This window comes from Sminthopsis crassicaudata, chromosome 1 (genome assembly GCF_048593235.1).
Source record: "Sminthopsis crassicaudata isolate SCR6 chromosome 1, ASM4859323v1, whole genome shotgun sequence".
Taxonomy (NCBI): Eukaryota; Metazoa; Chordata; class Mammalia; order Dasyuromorphia; family Dasyuridae; genus Sminthopsis; species Sminthopsis crassicaudata.
This window is the reverse complement of record NC_133617.1, coordinates 754,570,926-754,582,357: the sequence shown is the minus strand read 5'-3', so window position 1 is coordinate 754,582,357 and position 11,432 is coordinate 754,570,926. Positions and strand designations below refer to the sequence as shown.

The window sequence follows — 11,432 nt, the reverse complement described above, 5'->3', positions numbered from 1 at the left end:
CCCGATCCGAATAATTGACAATTCTGCTGCTCTGAAGTTTACTCTGCAATTTTAAAGCTAGAATTCTCATTCTGCAAAGACAATAGCAAAAGAACGGACCACGGGGAGGGGGGGGGGGGGGGAAAGGGAGGGAGGGGCTTGTTTGGGGCGGGGCAGCGGGGGAGGGTTGTGAAAACTGAACTAAGCACTTAGCATGGGGGGCACATAGTAGGTGCCACATTAATGTTTTTCTTGTTCAGTTGTGTCTAACTCTTCACGACCCTTTGGGATTTTCTGGCAGTGACACTTGGGTGACTGGCCACTCATTTTATAGATGGGGAAAGTGAGGCGAGGGGGGCTGACTGACTGTCCAAGGTCGTGGGGCTAATGAACCTCCAAAGTCAGGTTTGATCTGCAAAGATGAGCCCCGTGCTCTGCGCCCCCTGGCGGCCCCCAAGAGCACTAACTTTTCAGCCTTCCGGAATCCAGCCGTGTTCTGTGCCCCCTGGTGGCCCCCACGAGCACTGCCTATTAAGCCTTCCTGAATCAGGCCTGTGCTCAGCGCCCCCTGGTACCCTTCTGCATTGGCCCTGGTGCTAAGGCTGTTCTCCGTCTGAAGCTGGCACACAAGGGGCCCCCACCAACGGCTCCCCCAGCCAAGCTGCCTGGGAGCCGGAGCGCTGGCGCAGACTTCCTGGAGCCTCCTGAGGCCGGGCCCCCAGTGCAAGGCTCGGGGACCGCAGGGCAGGGCCCGGGAGAGCTCCAGCGCAGCGGGGCCTGGCCGCCTCTCTCTAACCTCGAGCGAGGCTTCTCTCCCTCCTTTCTCCTCATTGTTCAGGGCCCCAAAAAGAGCCCGGTCTCAGACCGTGATGGGGGTGGCGGTAACGCTGTAAGTACAGGAGGCTGCAGGAGCCAGAGGGCCGCAGATGGGGTGCGGGGGAGGGCGGCACCAGGAGGTGCTCCCCCCATAAAGGATGCCCAGAGGTGCCATCATTGGGGCACATACTTGCCGAGGTCTAGCCACGGAGTCTGACGGACGGGTAAGTGGGCGTGTCTACACTAACCATGGAGGACACAAACAGACCCAAAGAGGCCCAGGTAGATCAGGGCTTCCCATCAGTGACAATCCCTGAAGCACTGCCTTGGGGCTTTGCCAACGGCACAGCCAGAGGAAACGTGCTGGGAGGGGGAGAGCCGGAGGCCCTGGTCAGCTCCAGGAGAGAAGTGTCCAAAGGAAGCGGGTCGGAGTTCCAGGGGCTCGGAGCGGTCAGCTGCCTTCCCAAAGGGAGCGCAGCCAGAGCCGGCCTTCTCGGGTCCCTGACTCCCCCATGGAGTCATTCGCTGAGAAATGATGAAGCCGTCAGCAGTCTCAAGGGAGTCTGAAAGGAGGCTGGAGTCAGGCTGGAAAAGGCCCTGGGTGGCCAGAAGCAGGCCATATTTTACCCCGGAGCTAAGAGGGAGCCAGGAAAGAGTCTCCAAGGAAGGGGGCTGTGGTCAGGAAGGGAAGCCTGGGGACTTTGGTCTGGAAGGAGGGCCCCGGTCTGGCCCTCTCTGGCTCCAGTGGCTGCTGGCGTCCCCTGCCCCTCCTCCCTGCGGCTGCTCTCCCTGAGAAGGCTGTCCACCCTGGGTGCTTCCACTCCCATCCGCGCCTCTGTCTTCCCCGTCTCCCTCGAAGATTATCCCCAGCGTACGCTGCAAATACTGGCTTTGTCCTCCTTGGCTGGCACGTGTCCCCTTTCAGCTGGGGCTCCTTGGGAGCGGGCGCTTAAATGCTCGCTGACTGGCCGACCATCCCGTCCCAGTCTCTCTGCTGGCCTCCAATCTGGCATCCCCATCAGCCTTGCAGGCTTCTCAAACCGGGCTCCTTAAGCTCCATGTGTCCAGGACAGAACTCGGTATCTATTCTGCCCCTGCCCCCCAATTACTGAAGAGGGCTCTGCCCTCCTCCCAGGCCGGGCTCCCATCTCCGGCATTAGCTGTGATTTCTCTCTCACTCCCATATCCAAGATGGCGTCAAAGCCGGATTTCATCTTCGTATGTTTCTTAAACGAGACCCTCATGGCACAGGGAGCGCATGACGTGCCAACGCCAAAGGCAGGACTTGGATGGTCCTGGGCACGCCACTTGACCCTGCTTGCCTAACTTTTCCTTATCTGTAAAATGAGCTAAGAAAACAGGGTCCCTAACCCCTCCAGAAAACCTCAAATGGGGTCACAAAGAGACAGCCAAAATGCCTGAATAAGCTGCTCCTCCCCCCAGGGCTACCTCGTACCCGGCTCCGCTTAAGAGACTCCAGGGATCCCTCTCCACTTAGCGAATGCCTTTTGGCCAGCCTTGCTTTTTAATGCCCGGCTGAGATTGGGTTTCAGCAGTTCATGGGGAGCCATTGAAGACTCTTGAGGAAAGGAATGACAGATGGGACTTCTGATTAAGGAAGAAGGGATAGAAGCTGAATAGAGGAAGGATTGGAAATGGGCCAGAATGGAAGAAGGGAGCCCAAGGAAGAGTGGCCTGCAATAGTGCAAGTGAGAGGTGATGCAGGGCTGCATGAGGGTGATGTACAGGACTTAGAATGACGCAAAAGGAGAAGCGAACGAGCACGTAATAGGCCCCTACTCCTACTGGGTAGGAACAAGCCCTGATTGAGCATCTCCCATGAGCCAGGCGCTTCTGAAGCCCTTCCCAAATATTTCCCAATAACCCTGGGAGGCAGAGCTATTCTTATCAGCTAAGGGAGGAAACTCACACAGTAGGCACTACATAAATGCTGACTGTTTCCTTTACCTACTATGTCCCAGGTGCTGCCTAAGCCCTTTTTACAGCCTTCTAATTCCAAAGCGCATTGTTTATTCATCACATCATGCCATTTTTCACAAGTCAGGATCTTTAAAAAAGCTGCAATGTCCCAAGCAATCCCAGGAGGCTTTGGAGCAAAAGCGCCGTCTGCATCCAGAAAAGAACTAAGGAGACGGAATGGAAGTCACTGCACGCCACACGCACTTTCTGGATTTTCCTTTTACTTTGATTTTTCTTTCCCAACATGATTCATAAAGCAATGTAAGTTAAAAATAAATAGATTTACTAGAAAGGGGGAGTTGAAATCCTCCCCACATATTAGACACTTGAGACTTGAATTCCTTGGTAGAGCTCTCGACACAAAGCCAGAGGCACAGCCTCCGCAGCCCTGCAGAGCAGGTGACAAGAAGTTTTCATCTTTTCATACCAAAAGAAGAAACCTGAAGTTTTGGGGGGGCAAGTCCCCACTGGGGCTAAGAGAACTACTGAATGTTGGCCAGAGGGGGGCAGCCGCACCCAGAATCCTTAGGGAGGGAGAGGGGAGAGAAGAGGAAAAGCCCTGGGAGAGGAGCCAAAGGGGCCGTCCACCCTGTCTCTCCCTCCCTCTGCCGAAGGGCAGGGCCTTGGCCCATCCCCTACTCCATGGCTCTGCAGCACCCCAAGGCTGGCAAATGTCGCATCACCTCATACATGCTACTATTGTCCCCACTTTACAGATGAGAAAATTGAGGCAGAAAGAGGTTCGGGGGACACGGAGTCCCCCAAACATAGGGAATGACAGCCTGGGTGCTCTGTCCACCCCAAGGCCCCTGACCCAAACCCCCATTGAAGAGCTGAGGTAAGTGAAGCTCAAGCCGCACCAAGCAGGGTTCCATGTCCTCTATGGTGGAGCGCCTGCCCTGGGAGTCATGAGAGGGGGCCCGTCCGGCGGCTACTTCGCTGGCCCCAGAACCCACAAAGAGCTGTTCTGGTTTGGAGATGAGGAGCCAGCCTCCCGGGCAAGCTGGGGACAGACATTTAGAGAGAAAGTCCAGAGGAACTGGCCGGGCAGAGCGGCCCCGCCCCTGCCATGGGAAGCTCTCCGCTGTTAGCTGTTCCCATCCCCTCCGCAGGAGAAGGTTTAGGTCAGTTCCCCTTAGGGTGATGTCATCTCTTACGTGGACTCCTAAACATGTTCCCCCTTCCTCACCATCCACCCCGCGGCCTAAATGAGGTTCTCATGCCACATGGGATCCATAAGAGGATTCAGTCCCCTCCTTGAACCCGGTCGGTTTAAAGCAGCTTCGAGACATGACATCTGGCTCAGAGGTTGGGGCCCAGGGCGTCCCTTCTGGAAGTTCACTGCCCAGAGCTGCTGCTTATCTTACACTTCCTGGAGGCTTACAACATCCCGTGGAAACGGAGCTCCTCAGTATTTCTCACTGTCTGCTCAAGGTCACTGAGGAATGCTGGAAACTTAACCCCCGTCTGCCCACGGCTCCAGAGCCGTCAGGCCTCTATTCTCCAGACCCGAGCAATGGGCGGCTGGTTCTCAAGCTCCCGATGAAGTTCTGGGAACCAACCAATGCCGTGGGAATTCTAATCTGGTCCATGTGAAATTTACTGGCACATCGGCTAGAGATTGGCCTTTACTGAGCAGTGCTAAGCAGAAATAAAAGAAAAAGTTTAAATATCTTTCAAAACAAAGGGAAAGCCCAGGTGATGCAGTGAGAGGTGTACTGTGTGAATGTCTCTCCCATGAGAAGCTGTTTTATTTGAACACCCCTCACAAGTCTTCTTGCCCCAAGTTTGTCAGGGCCCACCAAGGCCAAGGTCCTTCCAAGGTGCTGCCGCCGCCGCTGCTCAAGGACTTATTTTCGCTGCCATGTGTCCTTTACTTGAGCCTTCACCTCAAAAGCACCTCTCTGTCCCCCTTTCTTTCTGCTTTTTGGGGACTACACTATGGCTAATCCTCTATCTTCCCAAAAGAAAAAGGAAAAAGCAGTCCTTATCACAAAGACCCAGCCAAAGTAGACCCCTTAAAGGTTCTGGAGTCCACCGGCCTCCCTGACCTGCCCAAGCTCAGGACCGGTGGCGATTCTTGGGGGCCTCTTGGCAGCTCTGCCACTGCCAGGGCCCTTTTCCTGACTAACCCTTCCCTCAGGCTCCCCAGCTGGATCTGCAGCCAGAACACACCCACCCTGCACATGGCCCCCTACCCTCCCTACTTCTTCCATTGTTTCTCATCGACTCCCAGAATTCCAAATATTGTCTGCTTGCTGAAGAGTCTCACATAGAGTTTCCAGCCCTAACCTCTTTCAGAGCTTCCAGACTCACATCTACATGACCAGGAGACATTCTGACACGTCCAAAATGGAACTCGGTATTTCCCTGCTACCTTCCCTCCCCCTCCTTCCCTGGTACTGTTGAGGGCAGCATCAAGCCCACTTCCCTCTGCCAGGCTCCCAGGCTGGGAGTCACCTGGACTCCTCACCCTCATCCCCCCGACCCAATATGGTGCCAAAGCCGTCAGCTCTCCCTCCCCACCTCTCTCCAATGCGCTTCCTTCTCGAGCTGCAAGAGCTCCGGAGCCACCTCAAGCTGGAGAAGGGCCACAGCCGCTGGGTGGGGGGTCCCGTCTGCCACCAATCTGCCCTCTGCTCCCAAAGGGGCTTCCTAAATCCCAGATCTGACCCCGTCATCCCTCCCCCCCACTTAATAAACACCAATAATAAAAGCTGCCTATTTTCTCCAGGATCAAACACAAAATCTTCCGTTTGATGTTCCAAACCCTTCAAGCCTGTCTCTGTAATTTAGACTCTTCACTAATCCCAGTGACCTTTTCCCTTCAATTCTGAAATGCTAACAAGCTCAGGGAGAATGTGCTAAAATAGAAACCCCCACACCCATTTCGGGAGCTTTTCTATCCTCAGTCTTCTAGACATGAGACTCATTTAGATGTTTCGGGACTTTTTTGTTTCTCTGTGTCTAGAGCTACAACTTCTTCCATATTTTCACATTACCATCGATTCAGAGAAAAGATTTTATTTGAATTGTAATATTTTATTCCTCCCCCCCCCCCCCCGATATATAATAACAAGAGCACTTTTAGCATTTGTTTCACAAGATCTCGGTTCCAAGTTTTTCTCCCTCCCTCCCTCCCTCCCTCCTCTTCCCTCTCCTGAAGATGATAAAGATTTTCACTTGGAAGGTTAAGAGTTGAAGAGAAATGCATCCCCTGAGATGTTTCTGAGTAACATGCTCAAGGTTTCGGAGCATTGCTCTGGAAGGAAAGGAAAGGTGCGGTGCTGCTTTGGTGGGAAGCCCCTTACGAGCTGCGCAGGGAAGGGCCTCTCACTTGCAAGTCTCTGAGGACACGGCGAATGCTCCAGCCTGCCACAAACCGGAGGAACACTGCCACGTTTTCTCTGTGGAATTGTGAAGGGAGGGCAGACCCTTCTTTCTGTGTCTCCGTGTGGACAGAAGTCTGAGGGTTAAGAACAAGTCGCTAACAAGAACCATATGAGCAGCCTGTGTGCTGAGCTGAAAACCTGACCCGAGTACCACGGGCCACGTTTTACATACCAAAGTCTTGAGTAAGAGCCTGGCTTTTGAGATTTACCTTATATGTTCAACAGAATCTCCCAAGAACACAGACAACTGAGGGTTTAAGTCAACAGCAGAAAGGCAAACAGATGGATTTTTTTTTTTTTTAATATTCAAAAGAAAGGGCGACTTGGGAAAGGAAAAAAAAAAGCTGAAGCTCGACTCACTTTACCTTAATCATTTGTACAAGCTTGAAAGAATGTGGAAAAGCATGATCTCAGCAGCCCACCCTGCCAAGAGACACAAACCCCGGCGCGATGGGGATGAAGCAAATCCTTGTTAGTCCTGGGAGGGGAGTGGAGAGGGGAAATTTCGAACCGTACAAAATCAAACTAGGGCAGCCATCAAAGGCCTGAGTACCCTGCCTTAAGCACAAGCCGTTCTCCTTCCCGGATGAGCTACAAACTGACCAGGCCGTGCCCATGGATGTTAGAGGGTCTGAGAGTCCACGGTGGCTGGAGGGGCTGGTGGTGAGGTGCTGAGACGGGTTCTCTTGCATTATGGGGAGGGAAAGGAGGTACTCACAAGAGGTAGCTGGCTCACGCATGGGACGTCATTTCTGGGACCTCAGTTTATTCATCTGTAAATTGGGGAAGATTTAGCTGCCCCCTAAGGTCCCTCCAAGTCATACCCTTTAAGATTCCTTTGTTTAGCTATGAATAAGCTATGTGGGAAGCCCATTCCCCTAGTAGGCAGAGTGGGGAAAGGAAGGCCTGGGTGTTTATTAGACCAAGTTGCGGATGGGTCTAGCTCTGCTGCTATAAAGATCTAGCTTCCCCTTAATTTTAACTAGAACAAGGAGTTCCACTTTCTGGTGGCCATTAACTTGGAGAACTTATGTGGAGTGGGAATAAAAATATAAGCAGTAATCAGGACGGCGTCTCATTTAGTTTTTCTGGTGACCATTGGGATTACAGGAAATGCTTGCCACACCTCAAACCCAAACTGAGGGGGGAAAGGAAGAAGGAGACCGCATAAATTGACCAGGGCTTGGAAGATTTTTATTTGCATTCGTAATGTTTTTCTGGAAAAGAAACATATCATTTAATCCAACCCAAATGTTACTAAAGCAAATTATATTTTTGCTTAAATTGCGACAGTATTTCAAAGGACACCCCCTGACTGGGGACAGAGTTACTGTGGATTTTTAGGAGACACGGTTACAGATTTCAGGAATTTCTGATTCATTCAAAGGATTTGCACATTCATCACCCACTGAAAACTAAAGCAGAATCAGGTATGAAGGGAAATGCAATAGGCTTTGTATTTTCAATGTTTGGCAACGGTATTCCTGCTGTTTACCAACAAGAATATTTGCTTTTAAAAAAACAAAGAGTAGACTGTTATTGCAAGAAGATCTGATGGGAAAGTGTAGTTAATTCCCCAGTGGCTAAAATGGCAGGAGAGAGAAGGAGCCGTCGGGTACTTGGAGCTGCCATATGAACCCGAAGCGGTTCTCTCTGCGTGCTCCCAGAGGGGTGGGAGCTTCTTGGGGATCCCCATCTCCTGCACCCACTCAGGACCAGTGAGCTGAGGATTTCTTTGTCTATGGAGGGTCTTGCTTGGGTTCGTGATCCCTGATGTTAATCTCTACTTTGCCTTACTGTAGTCTGAAGAGGGAGTCGAAGGGGGAGACTTTGTAACGGGCTCAGGAAGTTTATTTCGTGGTCTTCCTGCATATCCCTGTTCTTGTCTCGTCATTTCTCCCCTCGTTCGCCCCCTCTCCCTGAAATCACAGTGAAGGGAAAAGGGTAGGATCTGGCTAATGGAGGATTCTGGGGAATCCAGCTGAGCAAACTGATCCCAGTTTATCGAGCCCTTACTGTATAAGGTGAAAGAGGTCTCGAAGTTAGAAGTGACACTCCGTAGAAGAAACCTTTTCTGCATCTGCAGTTATTGTACAGCACGTTCTTTTGCTTTAGAAGAGCCCGTCTCAATGACTGGAGCAGATGCTGAGGCAAGTCCCGGAGCATGGTGTCATACAGCAGACAATATCCCCGGGAGCCCCGGTAGCTCCTTCCTAACTCTCCCTCCTGACTCCTACAAATGAAGGGGACAACTATTTTGAGCCCCTGTCTTCCTAAAGTGAATTATTATTCATCATTTTGCTTAACCCAAGAACAAAGGAACCCTTTCTCCAAATAAATTCGGTCCCCAAAGCATTAATTAATACCCGTTGGATGCAGACACTGAGAATCCAAGGAGGGATGACTGACCTCAGTGCTTTGGACTGAATTTGTGACTCCTATCTGAATCATTAAGGGGGGGAGGAGAAAAACTCATTAAAGGGAAACCTTGTTTTTAAACTCCTTTCAAACTTATGTCTGCATTGAGCTCTCGACAGTAATTTTGGGGAAATAGTCCCCAAAAGCTCTGTGGTAAACACTGGACAGAGCCCTAGACAGGTCAGGGTAGAAAAGGGGGAGAAGGGGTACTTCTGGGAGAAACGGCCTTAGCAAAAGCTCAAATAAATGACTAAAATCACTTAACATCAATACTTAAACCCCAAAAGTCTAGGGAGCAGGCGGGAAGTGAGGGGAAGTTTGGAGCAGGTGTTCTACATGCAGGAAGGACAATTTCTACCTGAGCTACACTATGCCAGAGCGTGGAGATGGATTGGGGGGAGGGGGGAACAAAAATGCAATGAATTAGGATTTGAAGGCGGAAGAATCCTGCAGCGACTGGGGAGACTGAGGCAGAGAGAAAGCTAGGTGGGAGGCCTGGGCTGAGGTGTTAAACAGCCCATGACAATCCCGAGCTCTGGGGGAACCAGGTGAAGGTGTAACTGGGCTGTATTAAACAGAACGAATCTAAGTGACGATACCAAAGTGGGTCTTCCAAGCCAGTCTGTGGCGTCTGGGTAGACCAGTCCTGCCGGGCATGACAGACATGCTCTGTTGCCCGTCGGGGCTCTGGCGTGAACTCCTGCATCGTCACTCGTTCTTTCTCCCATTACTTCCTTTACTTGTGACAACAAATATGCTGTCAGGTTTCTCAACATGAGTTTAATGAATGTCGCCCAGAGCTTTTCCCCTCTTATTTCTCCCCTCCATTAGGGCACAAGAACATGAGTCTTCTCGGTCGACTCTGGATCGCTTTCTGCTTTTTCAAAGTCACCGTGTATTGTCAATATGCCATGTACCAGATGGATGAAGACTATGACGAAGAGGCCGATGACGAATATTCACCCGCGTTCTATTTTCATTCCGACCGAGATTACGACATTTCCCCTCACCGAAATCCCCTCGGCTGTGCCGTGGAATGCTTCTGTCCCCTGACCTTTCCATCCGCCATGTACTGTGACAACCGCAAGCTCAAAACGATCCCAAAGATCCCGAAGCACATCGAACAGCTCTATCTCCAGTTCAATGAAATAGAAGCCGTGACGGCCCATCCGTTTGCCAATGCTTCCAACCTGAAGGAAATCAACCTTGGCCACAACAAGATCAAGTCTCACCAGATCGAACACGGCGTGTTTGAAAAGCTTTCCAATCTCTTACAGCTGCATCTGGATCATAACGACATAGAAGACTTCCCATCTCCTCTTCCGAATTCTTTAGAAAAACTTCTTCTTGGTTACAATGAGATCTCCAGAGTGGAGGCGAATGCCATGGCAGGATTAATGAATCTAACTATGCTGGACCTCTGCCACAATCGGCTTCAAGACTCTTCCTTAAGAGAAAACTTTGCCCACACGAGCAAACTGGTGCAACTCAATTTAGGTAGCAACAGATTGGAGTCGATGCCTCAGGACTTACCTTCCTCGCTCATGCATCTCTCTCTAGAAAATAATTCCATTTCTCTCATCCCGGACAATTACTTCCAAAAGTTCCCCAAGCTTCTCGCTTTAAGAGTGTCGTCCAACAGCCTGCGGGAAATTCCCTATGACGTTTTTAACATTTCCAGCCTCATAGAGCTCAACGTGGGCCACAACAAACTGAAGCAAGCGTTCTACATCCCGAGAAGCCTGCAACATCTGTACATGCAAGACAACGACATCGAATGTACGTAAAACTTTTTACACAGGGGCTTGGGGGGGGGGGGGGCTCCAACAGTGAATGAGCTCTGATCCTCACGTACAGCTGCTGGTAGGACCTGGGCGGGAAGAGGCTGAAATTATGTGCAACCACAACAGCTCCTGACTAGAAGTAAAAACAACGATCCTTTCTGCTAAATGGCACTCTCCTCTATAGACTTCGGCATGCCGAAATCCTGTCACTGCTTAACTTCCCTTTCTCTGATTCACTTGAAAGACAATTGAACCATGACTTCTCCAAGGGCTCGCTGTAGCTGGTATAGCCGCTGCTAATGGTCGAAGCGTCACTCCCTGGGGGAGGTATTTAAGTGTAACCCCAGATATGTCCTTAGATGGGTTTGCAGTGACAATCGGGGCCTTGGGGATGCTAACTCTCTGTTTTTACTTTACAGACATAAATGTCACCCGGATGTGCCCCCGAATTGACCCGATGCATTACCATCACTTAACCTACATTCGTCTGGACCAAAACAGGCTAAAAGAACCCATTAGTTCCTACGTGTTCTTCTGCTTCCCTTACATCCACAGCATTTATTACGGTGAACAAAGAAAGCCCAATGGGCAAATGATACTGCTGAGGACCCAAGTGTTCCGCAGGTTTCAGGAAGAAGAAGAAGAAGAAGAAGAAGGAGATGGAGAAGGGAATGAGCCTGAAGGGCAGGAGCGGGGAAGAACCCAGGAGAACTTGGATCCTTACTTCTACTAAATTCAATAACTACAAGAAACCCGGAGCTTTACGTTTCCCCTTTCCACAGGTTTAACAGCCATGCCAGATGCCAATGATGCTAACAAATAAACCAAAGCCAGCATTGCATGTCTGCAGAATGCAAATGGTCCGAAATTTTTAAAGCCTGAAAGAGCCCCCTGTGCCCCCCCCATAGCAACCTGGATCTTACTGCCTTCTCCTCAATGTTTAACGCCTGAGGAGAAAATGCCCCCAAATAGGAAAAGAGGTCACATGTCACAAAGCAGACCGCTCCAATTTCTGCCACACCCAGAGTCCGATTCCACCGCCCCACTGGTAGTTACAAGGCCC

General features: G+C 50.9%; 2 protein-coding genes across 4 annotated transcripts in view; one reads left to right on the top strand and one right to left on the bottom strand.

Annotated features, from left to right (window-relative positions):
• CENPP (centromere protein P) overlaps positions 1-11,432 on the bottom strand; it is a 110,016-nt gene that overhangs the window by 72,084 nt on the left and 26,500 nt on the right. The gene's annotated exons all lie outside the window — the stretch shown is intronic.
• OMD (osteomodulin) lies at positions 6,699-11,221 on the top strand. Of its 3 annotated transcripts, XM_074284580.1 has the most exons (4): positions 6,699-6,835; positions 7,461-7,597; positions 9,417-10,364; positions 10,789-11,221. In XM_074284580.1, exons 3-4 carry the CDS (start codon positions 9,428-9,430, stop codon positions 11,100-11,102), a joined length of 1,251 nt encoding a protein of 416 aa, XP_074140681.1. In that variant the 5' UTR covers positions 6,699-6,835; positions 7,461-7,597; positions 9,417-9,427; the 3' UTR covers positions 11,103-11,221. The 3 variants fall into 3 exon arrangements, with proteins under 3 accessions (XP_074140681.1, XP_074140683.1, XP_074140682.1); XM_074284582.1 differs by lacking the exon at positions 7,461-7,597 and having other exon boundaries at positions 6,703-6,835; XM_074284581.1 differs by lacking the exon at positions 6,699-6,835 and having other exon boundaries at positions 7,445-7,597.

What these genes read in the sequence shown, in the direction of transcription:
- OMD (XM_074284580.1), top strand. Translation starts at nt 9,428, where the DNA reads ATGAGTCTTCTCGGTCGACTCTGGATCGCTTTCTGCTTTTTCAAAGTC. An exon ending in GCAAGACAACGACATCGAAT is followed by an intron (nt 10,365 to 10,788) that starts GTACGTAAAACT and finishes TTTACTTTACAG; the next exon opens with ACATAAATGTCACCCGGATG.